The 26761-nt window shown below is 40.2% G+C and overlaps 1 protein-coding gene across 8 annotated transcripts in view; it reads left to right on the top strand.

Annotated features, from left to right (window-relative positions):
- NEDD4L (NEDD4 like E3 ubiquitin protein ligase) overlaps positions 1-26761 on the top strand; it is a 138044-nt gene that overhangs the window by 106074 nt on the left and 5209 nt on the right. For 3 of the 8 annotated variants that reach the window (XM_048931575.1, XM_048931577.1, XM_048931569.1), the window contains 15 exons: positions 1321-1395; positions 2724-2783; positions 7244-7375; positions 7846-7965; positions 8985-9182; positions 10478-10555; positions 12746-12800; positions 12890-12946; positions 17426-17484; positions 19149-19214; positions 20542-20771; positions 21979-22100; positions 22864-22934; positions 23708-23803; positions 25575-25648. In XM_048931575.1, the coding sequence (XP_048787532.1) occupies positions 1321-1395; positions 2724-2783; positions 7244-7375; positions 7846-7965; positions 8985-9182; positions 10478-10555; positions 12746-12800; positions 12890-12946; positions 17426-17484; positions 19149-19214; positions 20542-20771; positions 21979-22100; positions 22864-22934; positions 23708-23803; positions 25575-25648 (1493 nt within the window). The remainder of the gene's footprint in view (positions 1-1320; positions 1396-2723; positions 2784-7243; positions 7376-7845; positions 7966-8984; positions 9183-10477; positions 10556-12745; positions 12801-12889; positions 12947-17425; positions 17485-19148; positions 19215-20541; positions 20772-21978; positions 22101-22863; positions 22935-23707; positions 23804-25574; positions 25649-26761) is intronic. The other 5 variants (XM_048931574.1, XM_048931570.1, XM_048931576.1 and 2 more) reach the window with 3 other exon arrangements.

Genomic DNA, 26761 nt, shown 5'->3' on the forward strand with positions numbered 1-26761 from the left:
TTGTGTTGAGATTTAATCATTTCCTTGGTGTGTGCTATTAAGGTACCTCTGAAGTTAAAGTGAGGAGTGATCACACTTAACTCTTTTTCTGATCAAATAGAATCTTGATTAGGTGCAATTTTTTCACAAAGAACCTATGCAATGTATACAATGACTTGAATGTTATATAGAGATTAGTTCAGCAAATTATGGCTCTGGTTGCCAGCCATCTGCACAAAGTCTGCTTCTGTAGATAACTGCAGGTTCCAGTGACCTTCACCTTGAGGGTGGGACGTTAATCGAGTAGGATCAGTGTCAAGAACAGGGCCTATATTTACTGTGCATACAAAATAATAAGTGGTATAGCTACAAAATAATCTGAATTAAAATAATTCAGTAGTAATGTACAAAGTAGCTCTTTTATGAGCCATTAAATAACATCTTACCACTGCAGTGCAAATTTTAATAAGACCACACTTACTAAGGAAGAAATGGTCAGAGCATTTAGTGTCTGTTACACTACCCATTGAACTGGGTGTTGTGTTACTGAAAGGAATAAAACGAAGCAGCTCTGAAATTATTCTGTCTGCACGTGGAGATTAAGTGGGTCAGCAGTGTTCAGTCCATGGCCCCAGAGGATCTGCCACAGCAGCTTGTGTCTGTGACTGTTCCTCTGGCCTCTGCGAGAGCTCACTGACCTGATCCAGCACTTAACTCTGGGCTTGCAAATCTGCCCAGTTCTGAGATTTGTATTAATAGCAAAAAGACATGATTTGGATTGAGCAGAGTGGTAGGAAGGGTTTGGCACTGCCAGCTAAACACAGGATGTGCCTGCTTGACATCTCCTCTTGATCCAGATTCCCAAAAGCTGTGAGATCAGCTCAGTGACTGTGCAGGCTGTTGGATCCAGGACTTTCCCTAAACCCAAATCTAGACTGGCTTTGCATGAGCCTGGCTAAGATCCATAGGCTGCTGGCTGTACCTAGAGGTGCTTTGATCTCAGCAAGGCTCCCAGCAAGGTTCTGCAGAGCGTCCTGCTTTCCCATCACAGGCTCAGGGTGTCATCAGCACCAGAACCACATGGTCATCTTAGGTGTTACTGGCATCTCATTGTGCCCACATCAAGGAACAGACACAAGGGTTACCTAGTGCAGTAAGCCATGTGTGAGATTCCAGGAGCTCTAATGTACTGATTTTCCAAGGACTATATTGACAGTATTCAGCCAGGAGTTGTATGTCTTCCTTATGCTGCTTGTTCTCCCTCTAGGTTTTCTAAGGTGTCTTCCAAAGATACTTGGAAGTAGTTAAACTCACAGACGTTTTCTTTATTTTTTTTTTCAGCAAAGAGATCCTTCCTCAAGACTGAGATCTTGCAGTGTAACAGATACAGTTGCTGAACAGTCTCAATTATCTTTGGTAAACGAAAGCTAATTTTTATTTATTTCTTCTTCTTTTAACGTCATCTGATTCTGAATGGTGTCTTTTCCTAGATCAGTTCTAGGCAGATCTAGTGCAGTTATGGACGTGTGGCTATCCTAAATCATTCTGGAAGCTAAAATAGTGTCAAAGTACAGTGAGGAATTCCAAAAGAGAGAAAAAACGTTTTGAGACAGAGTATAGTCATAGTGTCTGACTTCAGTTACCTAACACAGAAATGTAGTTTACTAAACACTTGTGTTCAGTTGATGGTATGATGTGGAGAGAGAAAACCTTCCCATGAGTGTTTTCAGATAGGATATCAATCCACACACACAAAAGATTACACAAGTTTACCATGAAAATATTAAGTAGGGAGCTCCTGATGAGTCCATTGCTAAAGCTGATGTCTCTCCTTTGTTTCTTTCTGTTGTTATTGGTTAGACATTTACTATAACTGCAGTATTTTTCTCTTTGTTCTGTGTGTTCTGTATGTTTGGTGTATCCACATTTGTTGCTTGGAGTTGCATGCAATGGCTGTTGTTCAAAAGAGTGCTTATGAAGGATGATGCACCTCTTTACTTTCTTCCCTGGATAAACAATTGTGTGATTTTCAGTACAATTGTGCCTTAACTGTCTTCTCTCCATACTAGAGGAAACTGTCACTTAACGAAGTCTGATCCAGAGATGGTCTGCTGCTTAATTTAATATAACCTCATGGAGTATGAGTTTCTTTACCTCATGCAGTCACTTGGGGCCTTGTCGTGATCCACCTTTCAGTTTGCTATTGCAGAGCATTCATTTGTTTAGCAGAAGAATTGAAATCATTGCTCTATTATTATTATAAGGACATTTCTTGATTTTAATCTTTATTGAACCAATGATAGTTTATCTTCCAGCAACTCAATCCATACCTTCTTTCTAAATTGTGTTGATTTTGACTGTATTAATCCTTAGTGAAAATTTGAAATGCCAATTTCATACTTCTGATCTAATTTTTTCTGATGATCAAAGTGGATCCACTCTGTTTCTAAGGGAAATTAATCACGTTACACTCAGAGTGAATGATCTTGTCATCCTTAGCAATACTGCTCATAGCAGAACTCTTGAAATTAGTTCCTTTGGTCATTTTTCTGTCAAGTTCTTTCTTGTTTATCAGTGATTGATGGCTTGATTTTTTCTACATCATCTTTGAAATTATTTAAACCTAATTGCTCTTTTAATAAATTTTAGATTGTAGATGATTCCTTATTCCTCAAGATGTAAGAGTAAACTGTGTCCTTCAACACCAAGTGTACTTACCTGTAACATTAATTATCATTTAACAGCAGAGTGGCCAATCTAGGAGGGCTCGTTCTTCAACTGTCACAGGTGGTGAGGAACCAACGGTAATATCTTTATCCAACACTATCTCTAAATGAAATGTGGGCGAATTTAGGTCTTGTACAGTAATTAACATTTTTTCACAGAGCAGCAATGCGATAATTGACGTACAGCCACTGAAGCCATAGTTGCATTTATTTCGTTATTTATTTGTTACACTTCAGATTTGCTCAAATAATGCTCTATTCACTCTAACTTCAGTTTAAGGCTATTTTATTACTTGCATATGCTAGTTTTAACAAAGCTTTGCTAAAAACATACCATAAACTTATAAAAAACAAGATACAGTGCCTAATTCTTTAAAACTTGAAATAACCAGTGTTTAAAGATATCAGCTCAGTATACTTGTATCTTTCATTGTGCTTCTGTCTTCCCTTACTCTCTGTTAGACTGGTTCATTTGGATTCATAAGATTGATCTTAATTTGAGAACTGTGCAATGATACATCATTATGGATTGTAGTGGTCTTAATTGCAGCCAATTTTCATTTTCCAGCAGTTATTCCTCACTGCAAGGCTGAAATTTTGCTTTGCTCATCTGATAAAGTTCTTGAAATGCTTTTCTGAAAGAATTTTTCTGCATAATTAAAGACAAGCAGATTTCACTTATATTGATCTTTGCCAAAAAAGTCTCCTTCCGTTAGTCTGAAACAAACTGTTGCATAGAATGCATTATCCACTGACAGTAATAATTGGCTTTCATGAGTATTTGCACTCTTAGATAATTTACTTCAGGGATGTAAATCGAAGTTGGTACGTTTCCTGTTTGTATGCAGTGGTGTCAGGCCTCAGTTTGTGTTCTGATGCAGCATTCTGTGATGGTGTTTGTGTTCACTGCTTTTTCAGAACCAGAGGAGCATGCTGGTATTCAGTTCCTGCAAATTCTGATTTTTTTGTGTCCTTGAAAATCCTCCTTCAGTTTTTTTATATTAATAGATGATCTTGTGTTGATCATACTTCTTAAAACTGTAATACCTTCTGCTAATTCTGCTAAAGCTGAGTTCGCACTTCCCTATCTCATAATCAGTATCTCTTTTTTTTTGTTGCTCCAATGTACGTTTATTGCAGCTTAATTAATGGGAACCTTCCCCTCGCTGTCTTCATTCAATATACATCTATACCAAATCCACAGACTGCTCAGGACTTAGATATGAATTCTTTCTCGCATTTAAATCCAGATGCACATTCTTCCAAGGTTGCCACTTTTTTGTCCTTTAGGGACATCAAATATGTAGACAAATATGTAGAATTTGTCAGTGCTGAAGTTTCTAGGGCAGTTCAGTTTTGCTTTCAGACTTCCTCTAATACCCATCACAAATCAGCCTTTTGATAAATCACCCATGTTTCTATACTGTGTGGTGAAATATCTTCATGTTGGTATCTGAAGTATGGCAGGAAGACTGAAGGGCAAGCTTTCTGTTTCGCAGGTGGCACACATGGTTGCATTAACCCAGCCACTAGGAAGGAGAAGGGCTGCTGGCAGTTGGAGTTGTTTTGATAGTCTGATAAAGGGAAGATCAGATGATAAAGCTGAGCATCTTTCTGGTGTTTCTGTATACTCCCAGCACCAAGTCAGTTGAAGCTGATTGTTTGCATCATGCCATCTTGCCACGAATAGAAGCTGTATTATTACAACCCAGAATATCAGCTACCTTAATTGTCTGATTTTTAATTAAAATTTAGCCTGTGGACTGCACTCAAACACTTATTGTGTCCTTATGACCACCAGTTAACAGCCTAGCAATGGTCAGAACAGTCTCGGTGAAGGTGCTCTCCTTATCACAACCATCAGCTGCCTGAACTGACCATTTGGCTCCTCTGGACATTAATAAACTGGAGTTTGTTTCAGAGGGTATTACTCAGCTTCCTTATCAGTTTTCCTTTTTCTGTCTCCTAATGTGCCACATCAGCTTTCTAACCCATTCATTTGCCTTTCTAATTCTTTTCTTGATCGTCAGACCGTTCTCCAGCTCATTGTGTCAACTACACTGCTCTGCTAAAAAGCAAACATACTGATTTAAGCAAGAGCCCTGGGAAGAGATCTTAAGAATATGAAGCAAGAACAAGGATTGCTGTAAATCACTTTGCTGGGGCAAAGAGTGTAAAGCATAGAAAAATAATTTACTGAGAACCTTTGAGACTTGAGAAGTTACCAAATCCTGCTGTGCAGTGTCATTCACATGTTTTATCCCTAAGTAGTAGTTTTCCACTATATTAATATTTTTAAATAGAGTTATCATACCACACAAACCACTGTTTATAAGGACACTGAAAGAGTAATTTCTTTTTTTGCTTTGTGGTTAGGCATGGTGAATAAAGCTGAGAGCCTAGGGAAACAGGCAGTTATCCAAGCTGCCTTAGTTGTGCTGATGCCTATGGTCTTGCAAGTCAAAATGTGGAGGTAATTGATCATCTCCAAGGCTGATTCTTCCCTTGATTTTATTTAAAGATCACACAAAAGATGTGAATAGTCTTCTTTAAACATCTTCTGTCTCTTAATAACATTCACTGTCATATTCCAGCATCCTCTTTTTCTGCAAGAGATCTCAGTATTTTTAAGACTTCTTCCACTACAGTTATTTCTTCTAACCTGCTCCGTTTTCCTCCACAGCTGCTTTGCCTTTCAGTTGCCTTCCAAAAGTGCTCACAAAATTTGATTCACATTCACACAGTGAGAATTTAAGAGCTCAGAGATGTCTGTGTGTTAATCCTCTGTGGGACTGAATCTTCACAGAATCAGAGTTTTAGGGGTTGGAAGAGACATTTAGAGGTCATCGAGCCCAGCCCCTGTGCTAAAGCAGGTCCTCTACAGCAGGAGAAAAGATAAATTCAGTAATATATCTTTGCTATAGTAATTTGCCTGTATTGCTGAACTTCTGCCTGCACTTAGGTTCTTTGCATATGAAGTAGCTCTGAAACAGAAGCTGCCTTTCAGGTGTGGGCAAAACACTCAAAATCCCACAGCAGTCATCATTACTCACTGTAAATTATGGTCTATCATCACTGTGCTGGGCAAAGACAAATGGCTGAGTCTGGAGTGGTTAAACTCAGGCTTCAAAAGAGGGATCAGTGAAACTGATGAAGAAGGAAAGCATGCAGAAGTTGATAGAACAGTGGAGCTCGAACACCTCTTTATTCCAGCACGTGATGAGGTCTTTTGGATTTCACCATTCTTCTGCCATGAAGGCAGCTATGTTGAAGAAGCAGAGCGATCTCTAGCATTATAGAACCCTGATACATAAAATGTGACTGTATATTTTAATGTGATTGATCTATTGATTGAACCAAGTGCATAAATGCATTTTGATCTAAATAGCAAGGTGCAGATGCTGAATAGCACCTTGCACCTGCCTTGTCCTTGATGAGACGTTAGCAGAATCTGCTTCATTAGAGAGCATGCATTCGAGAGCAAGAATGCTGTCCTGCTGAATGCAGAAGCAGTACAAGCAAGTGATGTCTACAGAGAAAAAGAGTCCCAAACTAGAGAGTGACAGAGCTTAAACACGTGAATAATGATTTGGAATTGTTATCTGACTTCCTGGGCATCCTCCCTCCTGAAATGTGCCTTCAGGTGCAGACAGGTTCAGTATTAGAATTTTTTTCCTAGGCTTTTTGCCCTCCAAAGGCATTGCTACTCATGTACACTGTATTTTTTAACTGTATGTCCCAGAAACAAATGTCTACTTTATAAATCACTGAATATTTTGCTGCCCATAGAAACCTCAGAAGACAATGTCTCTTGTAGCGTAACTATTGTGTTGAATAGTGACATGATTTGTCTAATGATAATTGGTGCCATTGTCCTCACTGTCTTTATGTTTTCTTTTCAGCAATGTCTCTGTTGTGCAACTTTTTAATTAGAAAAACGGTATCTTTTCATTCTAAAGTTTGGGCTCAATTTTAGTGTGTATCCTCTACTTCAGGACACCTAACCCTAAATGCAATTGTTTGTGACTAAGAAGATGTTTGGACTTCAGTTTTTAAGCCCTCAGCAGTTTGCTGCAATTGAGTCAAGATCCCGTGGTAGAGATGAGGTCAGAACTAGATGAGATGAGGTCAGAACAAGAGAGATCTTGACTGGAAAGCGTGATCACTTCCTTTTCTTATTTATCCACACCAATGTAAAGGGAAAAATCAAAAGGGAAAATCATTACAATGCAAGGTTTCTTTTTGTCATTATATGTAACACGCCAATTTAAAAGTTTGAGGGCATGTAAGCTTAGCTAGTTTTGGAACAGGAGACCTGAATCCATGCAAGAGTGAATAGAAAGATTATTATGATAAACTATCATTTGACTCAGAGGGGTTTGAAGAAGAGCTTGTATTAGATGATTTCTCAGACCACATTTTCTGTATGTTTGATAGTTCTTAGAATTATGAGCATCAACAAGTTCTTTTCAAAGAACAGGTGTTAAGTTTCTTAAGCTAATTAAAAAATAACAATATGGTAATTTCTTGTTGAGCAGCCTTCAGTGGCCTATGTCCACACCACGCCGGGCTTACCTTCAGGCTGGGAGGAAAGAAAGGATGCAAAGGGCCGTACTTACTATGTGAATCACAACAATCGCACCACAACCTGGACACGGCCCATCATGCAGGTATGGAGATGTGTTACATTGCTCTGTTTAGACTGCGTGCATTTAGATGGCGTCACACTGAGTATAATTCCAGTGGAAGCAGCTGTTTAGAACTCCAAATTTTAAAAAAAAAAAATAAGCGTGGTCGCAACAGTTCAGGATAATCATAAAAAAATGCAGTTGGGATTTTTGTTTTTATGCTTCTCTTAACTTCAGTAGTTACAGATTAAGTTGATGCTACAAGGGAGGGCATTTGCAGAGAGGTACCAAACACAACTAAAGACAAAAGTAGGTTTGAGTTTGAAAGTTCTTTTGCTTAATTAATAATTCCAGATGTTTTGTGTCTTTGCTATGGAATTAAAATTAAATAATGTGCTTGACGGTAGTAGTCATAATAACGATCCTAAATGCTGGCATCGTTTTCAATTGCTTTGACTTTGGATGAACTGCAGTCTTGATGACTGGCTAACTTGGTTTTGCATCTAAAACAGCTTGCAGAAGATGGCATGGTTGGGTCAGCAGCAAACAGCAACAACCATCTGAGTGAGCCGCAGATCAGACGGCCCCGCAGCCTCAGTTCACCCACGGTCACCTTGTCTGCTCCACTCGAGGTGAGAAGCACTGTTAGCAGCACAGACCACTTGTATCTGACTTCTCTCTTGGTTACCTTTATAAGTTTTTCACTCCCTTTCAGTTATGCAGCACAGCATTGCTGTTGTTACAACATTCTTAGTGTTATTTTCGACATATTGCTGTTTTCTTCTAACATTTTTCCACCTGAATCTTCACATCATACAGTAGCGTCGCTTAACTTTGGTCATTGAATGATGTGAATGAATAGTCTGTCTGGCACGTGCAGTCAAAGATTATTTGTGTTTTTCTTGGATGATTAGATCTCACAAATCAATTAAACATGGCTGCATTGAGGAGAGAAAGTTACGAAAATCTTCATCTTCAAATGGAAAGTGCAGCACCTTTTTTGTCCTTTCCCACTTTTTCTGCTGGACAAATTGTTGAAAACCTGTAATTTCAAGCTGATATAAGAAGTCTAAACCTACACTTACTTGTTTTAAAGCCATGTTTAAATGTTCTTTCTGAAATTGTAGTTGAGACATCTATTAAGAAGTGCAAGGCTGGATGTGGCTCAGGGCAGCCTGGTCTGATAATTGGCAACCCTGCCTGTGGCAGAGGGTTGAAACAAGATGATCCTTGTGGTCCTTTTCAACCCAGGCTATTCTATGATTCTGTGATAATGTCACTTCACCCTTAGCATACTCTCCTATTTGAACTAGCATCTATTGCACCACAGAGTGCAAAGCATTGCTTGTATCTTTTCCTTTTTAAAACAAAATGTTGACATGTACAGATCAGCTTTAGTAAAATATGTAATCAAAGCGGACATTATCATCGCATAGGGATATGATAAAAGTCTCTGCCCTTCAAAGTGAAAATCTTAATGAGTGACGAGGACTAGCTAATTACTGATAACTTCCCTGCATTCTAGGAAATCAGTGATAGTGCTTAATAGTAGCGTAAATTGCAGCTGGAATGAAAACCTTCTTGCCGTGATATCACATTGTGTCCAGTTCCCTTTATGAAGTGGCAAATCCTTGTACCTTCCACACCACAGGGCATGAAGGACTCCCCGGTGCGCAGAGCTGTGAAGGACACCCTTTCCAACCCGCAGTCTCCGCAGCCTTCTCCCTACAACTCTCCCAAACCACAGCACAAAGTTGCGCAGAGCTTCCTCCCTCCTGGCTGGGAAATGCGGATAGCACCCAACGGCAGGCCCTTCTTCATCGATCACAATACTAAAACTACTACCTGGGTAAGGGGAATTCTACATCATGAACCTCAAATGGCTTTGTCTTTGCTGCTCTGTTTTCCGGGCTGTAGACCCTCTGTTTCGCTTTGAAATTGGTCTTGTGTTTGAGATGCAAGTTCCGATCAAGGGATTTGTCATGTGGAGTTTCATAAAGCTGAACACAGTGAGACTGACTCCTCCATGCAGTGGTGTACCATAGCCACCATCTGAAACAGCAGATCTGATGCAGTGGCTGTAGTGGTGCCACTGCTACACCCAGAGAAAGGAAACTTATTTGTACATAACCACTGGAAGTCGTTTTTGGTGGATTTATGTATCACGTATCTACCATACAGTAGCACTTTGTGCTTGAGCTTTTTATACTTGGCAAACCATTGCATACAGGTATTGCCTTTTAAATTCCTCAAATTTGGGTTTTGCTGGCATACAGTGTGATGGAGATTTGGCGTGGTGTTCAGTTTGAGGTAATTCTGCCTGTAATTGCCTGTAATTCTTGGATTAGGTTCCTGTTTAAATAATGTATGTTCATCTTTGGAGCAGAGTCCATCTTATTATTTGTTTTGTGTCATGAGGATCTGTTTTCCAATAATTCTACATTTTCAGTCAGCAAGTGGGGGAAAAATTAAAGTAGGAAAAAATGTCAAAGCTGACTCAGCATTTCATGTCACCATTTAAATACGAGTGGAACTTAAATTTTATAGATGTTATTCAAATTCCCAGCAGCAACTGTTTTAAAGGAAATATTTCAAATGGTGGCTCTTAATCATGTTCCCAGATGCGTGTGGGTAGGTTATGCGTGGAGATCTCAATCACTGTGACTCCAAATTGATCTTCTGTGACCTATTTTACTTGCCTCTTTTTACATCTTTTGTTCATTCATGTGATATCTGGGGTTAATAAAAATGTAAGAGGCTCATTTACATCATTTTCCAACCTTTTCATGAGAGAATGGCTTATTTCTTTTGAGGTTTTGAGAGACAAAACTGTATGGATGACTCTAAATGGCACTTAGGAATGCATGCTCTGCTAAGAGCAGGCCTCTGGAAAGAACACCCTTAATAAAGTCTTACCCACCCTACCTCTTAACATCTAAAAAATCATCACAATTTATTAATTTTAATTAAGTACGTGGCAAGGCTAAACATGACATGTTTAATTTATATGTTTGGGTTTTGCATTTTATTCTCAGGAACGCAAAACTTAAACGATAATTTTGATGTAGGAAGGTGGCTGTTGCAGCTGCTGTGTATGACTTTTTATGCAGATGCTGCATTTATGGTTGCATGTATCTGTTACAGGAAGATCCACGGCTGAAATTTCCAGTGCATTTGAGAACAAAAGCTTCTTTGAACCCCAATGATTTGGGCCCCCTTCCTGTAAGTGACAATGTCTTTGGGTGTATACCTGCTACCTTGTAAGAACTGATCTGCTGTTGCAGTCTTGTATTGTATGCATGTGCTTACTGTTTGCTCTCATCACTTTTATGGTGATCCTAAAGCAATGTTTCTAACACCAAAACAACTCTTATCAGGGAATGAGTCAGGCTGTGCAGCCAGCCCGTAGTATTTCTGCAGTTATTAAACATTTCTTTGTTTATCTGAAGCTTTGAGCTTTGAAGAAACTCACCTTGTTTTTATCTCTGGACATGTGATTTTAGACAATTAATGGTTAACTAGCTGATAATTAACTGCTGTAGGAAAAAAAAAAAAAGAAGCACATTGCTCAAAGTGAACTTTGTTTCTGTTACCAGTATATACTGGTGTTCAGAAATCTAAATCAATTCTGATTTTTGAATGAAACTTCCATATTCTGCAGAGGAAATGATTGTATTAGCCTCAAAGACTTTGTCATATTGGTAACCAGTGCATAATAGTGATTTGCACGTCGAGTACAGAGCTTTGCTTTGTTTTTCAGGAGCTGTATCTTTATGTCAGAGGATAACCTGTGAAAGCTGACACTTTTTCTAAGCTGCAGACCTTAATAGTGTTATGTTAATTGCCTTACATACACTAAACATGCTTTTGAAAAATTGCCACTGGAACTGTATTTGCAGCACTGGAAGCTGCAGTGACAGTAAGCCATTAGTTGTCACCAGCAGTCTCAGCAGGTATTGCAGACATGATGTCTGCAGACAGTTTTGCCTTTAGGATGGGTGGCTGTCCTGTTGTACCAGATGTGGCACATTAAGTTATCTAGGTTTTGAACAGATTGAATAGTGAGTCTTTGGTCGTACTGATTTGCACTGAGCTGGGTTGCAGTTAACTGAGAACTGCTCTGCCAGCAGACTAGAGGGAGCACTTCTTATGGGCAGCAGGTGACAAAAGCAGTGAGGGGCACAGGCATCCTCCTCTGAAACATCCAGACGTCTCCCTCTTCAGGTCTTGGTTAGCAAAAAGTTATGCCTTGTTTTTAAGTCAAGCTAGGCAACTTGTCAGGGCTCATATCTCAAAATTCTGATCAGATTAAGAGCTATATTCACTTGAACCTATTCATTACAATGAATTTTCTGGTTTAAAATACAGCAGTAATGGAGCATTTAGGAGAGCAGCTATGGAAATAACTGATATTTGTAGTTTTTCTCCAAGGACAAGTTTGCTTGATGGGAGGCACTGAACAGGAGTAACTTAGCCTGTTAATTCCAAGAGGTAAAAAAGAGGCAAAATGGAGGCAGCCTGACATGTATTATTGGTACTGTTTAGTTAGTAACAGGCTTAAACAAGCCATTTTTGACTGAGGCTGGAACCATGGAACGGTTGCATTGGAAGGGACCTCACAGCTGCCCAACCTTTGCTGTGGGCTGGCTTCCCCCCAGCTCAGGTGCCCAGGGTCCATCCGTGGCCTCAAGCACTCTGGAGAGTTTTCCCCTCACATCTGATTTAATTCTGTGCTCTTCAGTTTAAAAGCCATTATCTTTATCCAATTACTGCAGTCACTGATTAAGTCTCTTCCCAGTGTGATGGTTGCAGAGTTGAAGACAAGTAATTTTGAAAAGGTGGAAGTGAAATAATTTCTATTCTGTGTCGCGTAGAGGGCTGAAGCTGGCATACAGCTTGTAGGTGCAGTGAATACTAGATCAGACAGCATTGCATCAACCAGCAGTGTGCCATGTATTCTCCTTTCATTACTAAAATTGAGAAAAGGGAATGGAGAGAAAGGCAAGAATTGAACACTAGGTGAGCCATCCTTGTCTCACTCTCAATATTTACAGTAAATAACCCACAGGTGTCTCAGAAGTGAAAGGAGAAGCTCTCAGAACTGAAAAATGGTGGGCAGCCTATTCTTTGTGGTTGTTTCCTCACTGTAGGAAATGGATGTGAACCCCAATGCAAGAAACTTCCACTTCAGAGCCTTAAAAAAATACTTACTATATTGGATATAATCATTTGCATAAACAGAGAATGCTTTGAATCATGCCAGATTATTGGCCTTGGCATAGCACACCTGTTTCTACTTGACAGGCATCTTTCAGACAATTTAAGCTGGCATGGATAATGTATTGCTTCGTGCTGTGTGAGAATGGTAGTATTTCACTTATTTTCTCTGTTTTTTTTGTTTTCCATTTCCAGCCTGGTTGGGAAGAAAGGATACATTTGGATGGAAGAACATTTTATATAGATCATAGTAAGTAAGCACTCAGGTACTGCAGCAATTAGACAAAGGGAGGTAATAAATATCGAAGTGAAAGCTTTGTAATTTTACTCTTCATTTAGGAAGCCAGGTGTTGATATGTGGAGACATTGATACCAGAGACTTAGTGCCCTCCTACGGTACTGTACATTCACCAAAAGCTTGCTTATAGTTGGCTCATCAAGCTTTGTCCCTCTCTGACTTGTGAAGCATTAACATTTTTTCTTTGTGGTTTCTTTTGTTCTTGTTGATATTTTGGACTCTTTGTTGTTGTTGTTGATGATCCCATGGCTTATTTGCACTTTAATAAATTAAAATGTACATTAGGAATAGAAAGTAAGATGGCCACAGCTCCACATATAGGCAGCAAGTAAATTAACACTGATAATACTCTCTCTCTTCTCATCTGAGGTCTTGTGGCAGCATTGATTCTGAGCTTATTTCATATTTATAGCATGTTATATGGCACCCAGCCTGATATCTATTCTGACTATACCCAACTGATATCTATTCAGTTCTTCTGTTAGAGAAATTCCATTGTAGGTGATGCTTCAGCATAGATTTGTCTTACTGCAGCCCCTCAGAAAAACTGCGTTAGTTCTTGTCAATTAAAAACAAAGCAGCACAAAAAAGCTTTTTTTTTTTTTTTAAGATTTGAACTGGGCTTTCTAATGGGGCATTTCTACTGACAGGATAATCTTCACAGAGCTAGTAACTCAGAACAGTTGGAAGAGTGTCTGTTTGCACCACGAAACTCAACTAAAACCTCCAGCAATTCTGTGTATTTGACAGAACTTCAGTAGCATTAAATCCTAGCATAGGATTTCTCCTTCAGTAGCATTAAATCCTAGCATAGGATTTCTCCTTCAGTAGCATTAAATCCTAGCATACCTACAGTTTTGTGTTACTGAATCATTATTAAACCATCTTTGCCTCTAAATGAGTTACATAATTTTAAATAAAAACCAGAAGTAGCACACTCACAAAGAAAGAGATTAGCCCTTTCAAACATCAGCGTTGCTGTTTTCTGTATGTCTTCCTTAATTTTTAATTGCTCCTACCAGTAGATGTCTGGAAATAAATCTGGCAAGTTATGCCACAGAAAGGTCAAAGAATAAAACTTCAGTGTTTAAGATACCTGTATATTTGCTGGCCCTCCCTCGCTTTGATTAAGTTATTCAGTCTCTAAAAATGGAGTGCCGATGTTATATGTTCCCTCAAATAGTTTGATGCTTTTATAAAAACAGGTGTATTTTCACCTGAAGCCTCTCTTTGTTCCCAATCCGAGCTTCTTTAGCATTTTTGCAGAATTTATGAGTGTTGTTTGTTTGGGTGTTAGGCCCTGTTTTGGTGGGGTTTTTTTGGACAACACTATTTGCTTCTATCAGATTGCCCTTGAATCTCATTGTTGGCACCATTGTACTACCAGGGGACTTCAGAATTAGAGGTGATGCCAGGGGCATTACAGCAGACTTTGTGATGAAGTTGTGCTCAGTGCTTTGCAAATGACTGCAAACAGCAGTTTATCAGTTTATTTGACTCTAACAACCATTGTAGCATTTCTTCCCACAGTATCATAGAACCACAGAATGGCCCTGGTTGGAAGGGACCTCAAGGATCACGAAGCTCCAACCCCCTGCCACACGCAGGGCCACCAACCTCCACATTTCATAGCAGCCCAGGCTGCCCAGGGCCCCATCCAACCTGGCCTTGAACACCTCCAGGGATGGACGGGGCATCCACAGTCTGTAAGGAAGTGCAGTGGCTTTTGGCCGTAATGTCAGCTTTGTGGCAGAGCCTTGTGGCTCTTAATTGTTTCACGAGTAACTTGAGAACATATGCTGAAGTCAGCCGTGGCTGCAACCAGCTGGGCTTGCTCTGGAAGCATGCAAGTCTTGAGAGTACAGCACTATGATAAACTGGCTTAGTTAAGATGCAACAAATGTACTCCGTTTCATTACTAGAATACAGCTGAATCAGATAACTTACAACATTTATGCTGCTATTAATGTCCTGGCTCCCCAGGTATGTTTTTGAATTGGTAATAGGCATGATTATTTCATACTGTTGCCCAGTTTTGTTTCATGTTTTTCTCATCCCTGAGAAAGACTGTAATAAAATACACTGCAGCCAGCACAGAAAGGACCACTGTGGAGCAGCACAAGCTGTTATGAAGCATGTCACAAACTAAGAACAGTAAAGCACAAAAAAGATAATTTAGGTGCTACTTTAACGTAGTGGTCTGAAAATATGATTCTTTTCAGATTTTAGTTGTAAGCTGTTCTGATTTCTTAGGAGCCATGTAGGAAAATGTGTTCTACATCTTAGTAGGTATCATGAAGAACAACACAAAGGCTTTGCAACCAAATTCAGCATAGTTACCAGTGGTTCACTGAAGGAGGAATGGATGTGTTAAATGGGTTCCCTGTTCTTCAGCATGCTGAGGAATGAATTAGAGAGAATGTGCACAATGTATTAGTAGAAAACAGCAACATAGGAGAAGCAAGACGAGCTCACTGGAACAGGATTAGGAACCAGAATGATGGTGATGAGGTGTAGGTGCAGTGTGAATGTGATTTATTATAATTGCAAGGTACAACTCAGAATAGGAAGAGTTAGCAGAATTTATTTTGAAAGAGACATGAAAAACATCAGCTGAGTGTGAGTTAATTTATCCTGCAGTGCATCAGCAGGAGCATCTTAAATAAGAGCAGAGGTAATCTTCCTAAGCTGATTAGCAATGGTAACATCTGTGACAATGAAGCGCAGGGTCCCAAGCCTCAAGGGAATAGTGGAACCAAAGGAACAGAGGAAATCCTTCAAAGCCCAAAGGCCTGATCTGTGAGGAAAGAGAGAGAGTATTGTGTTTGTGTGAAGAACCAGGAGAGCTCTTTTAAAACGTGCTGCAAAAGGAGTTAATTTGATATCGACATCTACTGTGGACAGTACAGTAATACAGGGAGTCTTGTGCTACAGTTCCAGCTCCGGTGGGTCGAGTTGGGCTCTTCTCACTGTAAGGGCATTGAAGTCATAGGAAAGTAATATGAAGTCCCTATTGCTGTAATATTCTGAAAAACAGCTTAGGCAGTGACTGATCAGTGACGCCTCGTGCTCTTAAACATATCCTAGAGCAGTAAGAGAGGATGGACAGAATCTCTAAAGTAATTCCCAGCTCTGCCTTTGATGTCATAGAAATTTACCACCATCATTGTGCTTGTCACTTTCAAGTAGGTGTAAAAAACGAATTGGTATAAGAGCAGTAAATGTTGCAGAAGGTGATGCTACTGACCAAGAAGCAGCCGTATGAAAAGGCCAGCCCAGGAGCCAGCCTGCTGGCAGGCAGCAAGCTGTGCAGAATGTGTGGCTCCCAGAGCTGTTGTTCTGACAGCCTTCCTCCATAATGGCCATAAAGTGTGAAGGAAAATAAGACAGTAATTTAATGTGAAATTAACTGCTAGGCCAAATTTGCTGGAGTGTGCCCTGTGATGGTTTTGAATTTTCTTTAGTAACTTTCAATGAGAGGCAGCTTACAAAATCCAGTCCATTTTAAAAATAACTTGGGGTGCTCAAAACTTAGGGGTCTTTTCTGACTATAGAAACATGGAAAGTGCCTGTGCTACTATAAAACAAGTGGACTTGGCTCTTTGCTTTTACCTGTAGTATCCTTAAAAGCAATTTTCTTCAAGCTTAGTGTTTTTATTCTCAAACCAAGAGTTACAAAACCTGAAATCCTGACTATTCCTTTAATATGCAGTTTATAAATCAAAGTGTGTACCTAAGAGATGTATTATTATTACCCTTGCAGTGCAGGAAATACGACTCAAGCCTTGCCGTTGGAGGTGGCATTTAGTTTGGTTTTTGGAGCATTGTCTTGTTGCAACATCATCATTCTGTCGTGATTCTGTTGTGTTCAGAATCTTGTGAGGAGCAGCTGTCTGGAGGCAGAGAGAGTTTCACCGTGGTCCTGTATAACCTCACTGTATGACCATGCAATGCTGCTGGTGCTCTTGAAAGCTGTAGCTGAAAAGAACTGAATTCTGTTACCTTACTGCCAAAATAGACTTTGTCTAAACTGAATGATTCCTTATGCCATACTGTGTACTTAATGATGTTATAAATTTCTCATTAAAATCAATGTCTTCTTTTTTTCCGAAGAGATGCTATCCCTTCACTTCCAAATTTAATTCAGACTGCTTTAAAATTCCTAAACTTTGGCCCTCTTTATGCAGAATTTTGAATAAGTAAACTTCATCTACCATTGGACAAAGTGTTTGGGTTTCTTTCCCCTCAGCCATGAAATCTGTATTTTTAATATGAGTTGAATCCAAGATCATGTTCAAGTAGAACATGTTTACTACTACCGGTGTTGAAATAAAAGCAGTGTAATTACACTGAATTATGCTGTATAATTTCTGCATTTTTGAACAAGTCTTTTTGACCAAACAGTGTGATGGGATTTTGATGGAGATGGGTGAATGCATTATTTTCCAACCCTGAAATACTGAGCTGTGGAAGTGGTGGTAGGAAAAACATGTGTAGGGAAAAAAAAAACAACAAACACGTACATTTGCAGCGCGGTAGCAAAGTAGTAATAATATAATTTATTTTGTTATTTACAGATAATAAAATTACCCAGTGGGAAGACCCCAGACTGCAGAACCCAGCAATTACTGGTCCTGTAAGTACTGCTGTGGTTCTTTTGGCGTGAAGTGCTGTGACTCATGTAGCTTTGGTGTAGGCAGCAGTTGTAAATAAGCAACAGGTCATGCTTGTATTCCACATGACAGAATCGATGCCTGGTTGGATTGGAAGGGTCTTTAAAGCCCATCCAGTTCCAACCCCTGCCATGGGCTGGGTGCTCCCACCAGCTCAGGGTGCCCAGGGCCCATCCATGGCCGCCAGGGATGGGGTACCCACACTTCTCTGGGCAGCTTGGTGAGTAGAGCAGGAGGCAGGACCAACCTTGGCTTGCTTTGTCCTGAGGGAGACTCAGATGAGCATTTTGTGAGCCTCCAAGGGCAGGGGAACTGCTGTCCTGTGCCCTCCTGGTGAGGTGCCCCAGAACTGGTGACACTCAGTAACCCTATTTTGTTTCACATACACTGCAGTGCACTGGAGACTTTTCCAGCCTGCTGCCAGTGGTCCAAAGCAGAGTGGGGTTCATGAGGAATCACTGCATTGTTTGTCACTGGTGTGCAATGCACATCATTCCCAGCTCAGGCAGTAGGTTCAAAGCTGGTGGTTCTTGTAGTCTTTCCTACTGATGGCTACCGAGGTATGGCATTTTTCATGCATTACAGCATGTTTTCTTCCAGAAGCCAACACCATATGACTTTGACTGTCTAGGAAACATTCTTGATTGGTTTGTCACAGTGAATCTCAGAATACGTCTGCTTCAGCAAAAGGAGAAGAGGGCTCTTTCTTTAGCAGGATAGAAACTGCTTTATGTGACTGTTTTTAATGTCTGTATTGCTGTGCTGTTTCTGTGCAAAGCTCCATCCGCTCTGAAACTGCAGGGCTGAATACTCTGAGTGGGGTTTCATGCTGAGATGTGCAGAAGGTCGTTGGTTCTCATTTTATTCTGTTCTCATCCTGCAATCAGAAACTTTCTGTGCTAGGCGCTGCACTGTGTTCGAGTCGTGTATTTTGGTACAGAGCTGTGCGTGAGGGGCACCTGCTCTCATTCTTTGATCAGAAGATCTTGGGAGTTTTGTACTAGCCGAGCAATAGTAGTTTTATCACTTCCTCTATGAGAATGGGGTTCACTCACTGAGGGCCGTGGACATGCAGTGCTGTGTGGGTATATGCTGCATCCTGCACCTTATGATTCATTTCACAGCTCTACCTGGAGCCTCACAACTTGTTCTAAGGAGCATTCTCAAAATTCTTTGTATTTTGTCTTTGTGCAACACCTTTTAATCCTTAGCACTTCCAACTGTGTAAATCCATAGCTTTTGATAGCAGCACTCATTCTTAGAAGTCATAAAAATACCACATGACATATTATTGTTTCCTAATGAAACACACAGATGACAATATTGCATTCCAGTCATTTTTCTCCATGTTAAAAATAGTTTTTGCTCTTTTCTGTTCCTAAAATAAGAAAGAAAAGAGGCTAAGTAGATAAACAGAAAATGTGGGTAAAAATTTTGGTACATCTTAACTCAGCTTACACACTGAGAAGGTTCAGTGTTCTGTACTTCATGCATGTGTTTTTTTTAATGACTCAATGAGTTACATATCTAGATAGCGTGTCTTCAAATTTACATCTTATTTGTTTAAGTATAAAGTAGCACAACAAACAATACCTAGAATAATGTGTATTTACAATTCTCTCTATAGGCGGTTCCGTATTCTAGGGAGTTCAAACAGAAGTATGACTATTTCAGGAAGAAGTTGAAGAAACCCGTGAGTATAAGCGTGCTGCTTTGTGCTGGGGTCTGTTAGTCTGGGGAGAACAAGTGAGTTGTCCTCAGGGTAGATACAGAGGAGTGTTTCTTGCTGTAGCACATTTACCAGTGATTCTTGGTTGCCATACTCCTCAAAGGAGTAGAAACGAAGACAGTGAAGAAAAGTTTGAATTTGGTGGATTTCTGAACAAAAACATTTACGTATCTTTAAGACGCTCATTTTCTGGTATGAACAGAAACCCAAAGTGATGACAGAGGAAGGAAATGTCATCTACTCACTACTGATTGACATTTCTCCTTCATCTTTAATGGTGGATTTGAAGGACAGAGCTGGAGAACGCTGGTAGAGTGGAGCCCACAGCGTTACTGAGTCAGGCACAAGCTTCTGGTGTTCCTGTTCTGCAAAAATACCTCCTTTAATTTCAGTGAGCAGTAGGTATTGGCCCACACCTGGGGTCAGCTGGTGATTCGCTGCAGACAGCCTTTGTAGCACGAGCCCTGACGCAATGGGGCTCACCAGTGCCTTTCTCTCTTTGCTGGTAGTTCCTTCCGTGTGCATTCTGACCAATGACCAGATGGACACAGTAAGCACCTGCAGGAAAAAGCAAACCTCTTGACACACTGCTGTTGGGTCAATCTTGCCAGGAGAACTGTACCTGCCTGTAACTGTCATGAGTTCACCCAGTCTTGTGCCTCTGTTTTCATATGCTTTATCCAGTTCTGTCCTGCCTTTTTGAGTTTCTGGGCTAAATCTTGATGACTACTAGTGCTCTCGTTTTTCAGACAGAAATTCTCAAGCATTTTGGCAGTCCTGTTCTATTTTGTTCAGTTCTGCTTCATGTGCAGTGGAACAGTTCTGGCCTTTACAGGTATCCAAGTGAAAGGGCAACATGAAGCATCGTGTTTGTTATCATGGAATCACAGAATAGTTTGGGTTGGAAAGGACCCTTTACGATCACCTCATTTCAACCCCGCTAGGCAAGGACACCTCCCACCAAACCAGATTGCTCAAATCCAGCCTGGCTTTGCAGCTGTCATGCCCTTTAAATTCAACACAATAAAACTAATATTGTTCTCTCTTTTTTGTTGTTGCATTTCATGTTGTTTTCAGTGTTTTACCAGGTATCATAGAAATCTCTGATCCCTGGGACTGGAACATACCCAGTTCACTGTAATCTGTCAACCTGTATTGGAAAACAAGCATAAGGAGAAACTTGGCACACTCAGATGTCAAATCCATCCTTTAGTTTTTAACCTCTAGTCCGTAATTCCCTGAAGATCGTGTATTCAGACTGATAAGTAAAATGTACTCTCCTTTCACACAGGCTGATATACCAAACAGATTTGAGATGAAGCTACACAGGAATAATATTTTTGAGGAGTCCTACAGAAGAATTATGTCTGTGAAAAGACCTGATGTACTGAAGGCCAGGCTCTGGATTGAATTTGAGTCAGAAAAAGGACTTGACTACGGAGGTGTGGCCAGAGAGTGGTTTTTTCTCTTGTCCAAGGAGATGTTCAACCCATATTATGGTCTTTTTGAATATTCAGCAACGTAAGTGTTCATTAAAATCTTTCCATTTGCAATTAGATTTTGCATGAGCAGGGAGGTTGCATTTGGCAGTAGTTAGGTCATCCTTCGTGACACAGTTGTGCACTCTTGTCAATCAGAGCTGCGCTCTCATTTCTTTTGTCCTTCTTGAGGACCTTTCATGTCACATAAAGCATTCTCACTATTAGGACAGTGTTTCGTGTTGCCTTACTGGCAGCAGCACAAATTGCCGTTTCTGGGGCGAGCAGTAGCAAGTGGAGTGATGCAGACAAAAGACTATTTGTGCCCTCCCAGAGCATCATAAAACACCTGCCTTCCAGAACTGTACTGCTTCTTTGTAATTAGCTCACAAAACAGCTTCTCGTTTACATTTCAGTAGCTGCACAGCACCGGTCCTGCATGAATTCAAATGCATTCATGTCCAATTTTAAAACCCTCAGTGGTTCATTTATGTTAATGAGAGAGCCAAGTCTCCTGCTTCAAGCACATTCCTTTTGTGTCTGCCTCTGTAATCCCACACCGTGTGCTTAACCACAGGAGGGATGGATTTCTTCACTGCAACAGTTCTTACGTTTTCAAGTCAGTGTCATACTCACTCCTTTCTCTTATGAATGTTGAATGAGTGGTAAAGTAGATGAACAAAGGCTGTGCACTGAGAGTTTTCTCACATTTGTGTCTCGGAAAAAACACGTTCTGATTTTGGAGGGAAGCTCAGCTTAGAAGAATACAGGCTAGCTCAGAATGCCCCTGGGTTAATAGATTACTGGGTGGTGTGTTTTGCAATAGCACTTCCACTTCTGTGGTTTAGGTTGCTGCAGGTCCTTCAAAAGTAACTCTGTTCTCATGTGAAGTTCGCTTTCATGGAAAGGAGTGTTTTAAATTGTGAACATTCACAGGGGATTGATTCTGTGCTGTAAAGTTCAGTAGAAACATACTGGGGAAGGCCTGCTTATAACCAGTGAATCTGGAGGCAGTATTGCCCTGAACTTTCCACCATGCACACAGATGGAAAAGGTGAATTTAAAATTAATTGTACTTAACCCCACAACCAGGAGGATTATGAGGAGCCTTTGTCAGATCATCGTTGTGACCATTAATGCAGCATAGACAAGAAGTGGCCCTGAGCTCACGTTGTTTATTAACATGCCTAAATATCTGTTTACTCAAAGATGTGATGATTTAGATTTTTTTCTTGCTTTCTTCAAAAAAGGGACAACTACACGCTTCAGATTAACCCTAATTCAGGTCTTTGTAATGAAGATCACCTTTCTTATTTCACATTTATTGGACGAGTGGCTGGCCTGGCAGTGTATCATGGGAAGCTGCTGGATGGTGAGTTACTGCACTGTGGCTATGCTACTGCAGCTGGACTTCTGTTAAATAAATCACTTTGATAATTAATGTGTGTCAGAGTGTAGTGCATCCGGAAATAAAGTTAGAATGAAAGTATTGAACTGGAACCTTTGGAAATTGTATTCCTACTCTCAATGGAGATTTTGTCAAAATTGTAGCATCTTGCTCAACCAAAGCATTTCTCATAAAGCTCTGCTTCCTTCTTCACTCCTGTTAATCTCCCTTTCTAAATAATCTCTATGGTAAAGGATGACCACTGCATTTGTAGCAGGCCTTTCCATGCAAAACAGCTGAAGCTGGAACAGTTGCATGGGTACCAAGTGCAGCATGTGTGTTTTGTAAATCTGTTTCTCATTGATATAACAATTAATTAAATTTTTTGCTGGGTTTCAGAATCCCAGAATAGCCAAGCAAGCAGTGATACAGACTGTCTGCATTTTAGTTAGTGGTAATGCCTACAACACTGCATTGTGTTTGAGAGAGGAGGGACAGGTGGAATACCTTCAGCTCAGCGCTCCATCTTCTGTGCCTCTACCACTGAACTGATATTAATTGCACTGGTGTAATTATTGTGATTAAAAGAAGGACTTTCTGTGTCTGAATTAAAAATGAGCCTCCTGTTAACCTGAGCAGTTACAGCTCAGGTTTCTTGTGGGTATTTCTTTGCAAATGTGTGGTGCTCTGTTTTAGAGCAGGCTGTCCTTGAGTAAGGTGGAAGTAATGCTTTTCCCCTCTGTTTTAGGCTTCTTCATCAGACCTTTTTACAAGATGATGCTGGGGAAGCCAATAACGCTGAAAGACATGGAATCAGTGGTAAGGACATTTCACCCTTACCAGCTCCAGAAATTACTTGAGGATTTTTCCTTTCGGGAAATCAGTATAATTAATAAATTAATTAATTTCTCCTTCACCTTTCTCTCTGTTTTGTACCCATGCCCAGAACAGAGACCTTTCCCCAATGGATGCCCCATCCCTGCAGGCATTCAAGGCCAGGCTGGATGTGGCTCTGGGCAGCCTGGGCTGCTGTTGGCGACCTGCACACAGCAGGGGGTTGGAACTGATGAGCACTGTGCTCCTTTGCAACCCAGGCCATTCTATGATTCTGTGATTCTTTCTCTCCCTCCCTTTCTTTCATCAGTCTTTAATTGTGAAGCTAATACATAACAAAGATGCAGCCCTTTCAGGAAGTGTTAACTTTTACTAATAACAATGTAATCAGTTGTTTTATAATACATAAATATTGGTGTAATCAAGTGGTGTATCTATTGTGTTGAAAACAACAGCTTCATCACAGAGGTATTCTTTAACCAATTACTACATGTTGCCATGTACACATGTACCAAATATATATGTACAATCAGTTTATTGCATAATAACCCTTAGTTACAAAGCAGCTAAGGGAACTTACACAAATCTGAAATTGTACCAGGTGAAAAACACAAAGATCAGTCATATCCTCCTTTACAGTAGCTGTGCCAGTAAACAGACTCCAAGCTCTCTGCAGCCCCCTGGAGTTCTAGATTTAAGTGCCTTTATCTCTTCAATGTCTTTATTTTCAAACCTTGTTTAATTTTAATCTCCTGTAGGACAGTGAATACTACAACTCCTTGAAGTGGATCCTGGAGAATGACCCTACGGAGCTGGATCTCATGTTCTGCATAGATGAGGAAAACTTTGGACAGGTATGTAAACACTAACCCAGAAGTCTGTAATTCCATCTTACTGGTCATTGCCAAAAAGTAATTAACTACTGGGCAGTATCTCATGGTTGTGGACTTAACTGGGACTGCTGCATGTTAATCATCAATACAGGCAGACTTTGACTTTCTTACTGAACTATTTAAGTCTTGAGATGCCAAAGAAGGAGATTGTATTCTTGCCCATGAGCAACACAGTGCCTTGCTGAAAGGCAGTATTTGAGGCTAATAAAAGACAGAATCCTCATTAGAAGTGGACTCAGCCTGGGACTGTGTGGGGCTCTACAGTTGAAGATGTTCTCAAAGAACACGAGAAGAGGTAGAATTATAAGCAGCAGAATACCCTTTTAAGACTCTTTTAATAGTGCAGGCAGATGATACAACAAAAGGAAGTTGTTTGTTTTGCAAAGATTCACAATTGTTTCTGTTACAACAAAAAATGTTCTGGTCACACTTGAGAACCAGTAATGATGATGGAATTTTAAGTCCTCTTGGCTGTATCCTGTTTCAGCTTACCTAACTCAGTGAGCTACAGATAAATCCCAATAGCAGCTGATACAATCTTGTTTCCATCATACTGCTCGTGAGAGGCAGAACTGCATGACAGATTTTATCACAGAAAAGCCTGAAGCTCAGTAATATCAGGGTAGGATCTGCTGTACTGCAGAGTAAGCTAGATGGGTAGAGACTGGAATGCCTCATGCATGTAAATGCTTGCAGGATGTTTCTCAACAATTCAGAAGCTGTAAAACATGGCAGATAATGAATAATTTGTCTGCTTCTGCATTTTCCACTTACTTCCTACTTACTGGTGCCAAAACTCTGGGGACTCATGGAAGTCATAAGACCACAGAATCACCACGGCTGTAAAAGGCCACCACAATCATCCAGTCCAACCTTCCCCATACCACCAATACTTCCCACTAAACCATGTCCCTCAGTACAACATTTGAATGTTTCTTGAACACCTCCAGGGATGGAGACTCCACTTGCTGCTTGTTTTGTCTCAGGCAGCACAGTGCTGCTGAAACTTGTGGAACTTGGTTAGGAGACTGTACTGCTTCCACACAGATGTTCAGTATCTAAGAGGGAAAGATTTGCATTGCTGTAAGCTTCTGTGTTTGCTTATACTTCAGTTATCACCAGAATCTTTCTTGAATTAAAGGAAAAACAAGATGAATCTGATATGTGATAGATAAGAATAGGATTTTGCTAGTGCTCACAAATGAGTAAGAAAGTATTTTCAAGATAGAAAGGATGGAAAGCATCCTTCAGAAGAGGAGAGAATGATGTCTCTCTTTCTAGTAAGTTCACAGACCTTAATCACAGGCTCAGCCTGGGGCGGGCAAGGCCCTCCAGCCCTCCCTGCCCCAGCTGTGCCAATAATCTTTTCCCAGCACTTTGAAGAATTAGAGGGCATTTTTCTGTCCTTTTGAAGATGGGAGGATGTGTTTTCTGTGCCAAATTTTACCTGACGTTTTGCAATAGAAGTTGCAAAATGATTTACTCTGAAGAGTGACCATAGAATCATTTCTTCCTAATTAGGTCATCTTTAAACGTGAAATATTTTGATGTCTCATTAGCTATTGCAGTGTAATAATTTTCTAGTCCTGCTTGTAAAATGCCTCTCGGGGGTGGTGGATTTCATGAGAAGCATGAAATAATAATGAAATAATAATAAATAATAATAATAAATAATGAAATAATTATGAAATAATAATGCCCTGTTGTATTTTGTTCTTTCTTTAAAATACAGACGTATCAAGTCGACCTGAAGCCAAATGGGTCAGAAATCATGGTAACAAATGAGAACAAAAGGGAATACATCGAGTACGTATATGTTTGTAGAGTTTACCCTGAGTTTAACAACAGGCAGTGGTAATGCTTTGGAATTTACCTCACTGCAGTTACCGTAGCACAAAGAATTGTCAGAAGTCCTTTTAAAAGAAAATCACTTTGTTAACACGGTTTGTTCACACTACTAGGAAGTTGGAATATTAACCTTTTTGTTCAATGAATTACTCTAATTAAGGCAGCCTGTGTCATGTAGTAGGAAGCAGTATTTTCTTGATGTGTTGGCATAAGGAGTACTCCTTATGGACTCAAGGAGCCGTGGAATTGCCTCCAGTGGCTGCAGACACCAGTCTAAATTACTCATTCTGAGCACCCTCCAAAATTGATGCAAAGATGGCATTTCCTGGATACAAGAATTACATTACAGCAGCATATGAATCTGGCCTGATTTCATGCCTCATTTTCTGCACTGGCTGCCCACCTAGGTAACTGCCTCTGCTTTGTGGGTCTCCTAAGCAGTAAATTTCCACCCTGGGCTGCAGTTCTTCCTGATGAAGTGCTATCACAGAATGCAAATGAAGAATAAGTGCAGATCTGAACAATAAACTAATGAGACAAAAGAGTGAAAATAGGACATTGTGTTGCTGAGGTCACATTTGCTTCCCCTTTAGTTTTCATTCAAGGAAGGTTTTGGGATCTCTGCACGTGTTTAAGTACTCCTTTAAGAGGAATACTCTGCACTTTGTTCACCTCCTGTGCAGTGTGGTATTGCAGCAAAGTGACTGTAACAGCAAAACAATAACAAGTTCCCCGTTTTATTATTTGTTTTCTGCTCTTAGTTTGGCTGTGCAGCTTATATTCACGCCGTCAGCAGTTTAGTTTTTCAGGCATTCAGGCAGTTTTTGTTGGTTTACGGATGCAAAGTATTAGATGCCATAACCACCCTCCATCTCTGCCATCTCCGTGTAGTAAAGCAATAAAGAAGAGCTCTTTGAAAAGGTGTGCGCCAAAACAAAGAGCTAAATTGCACCTCCACCTCAGTAATTCTAGATAAATGCTAATGTGGTGTTTTTATAACTTCAGAGTCCATGCTTGTGGTTATATACACTCATTTCTTAGTGTTTGATGCAGTTTAATTTTTTCTAGTGC

This window comes from Lagopus muta, chromosome Z (assembly GCF_023343835.1).
Source record: "Lagopus muta isolate bLagMut1 chromosome Z, bLagMut1 primary, whole genome shotgun sequence".
NCBI lineage: Eukaryota > Metazoa > Chordata > Aves > Galliformes > Phasianidae > Lagopus > Lagopus muta.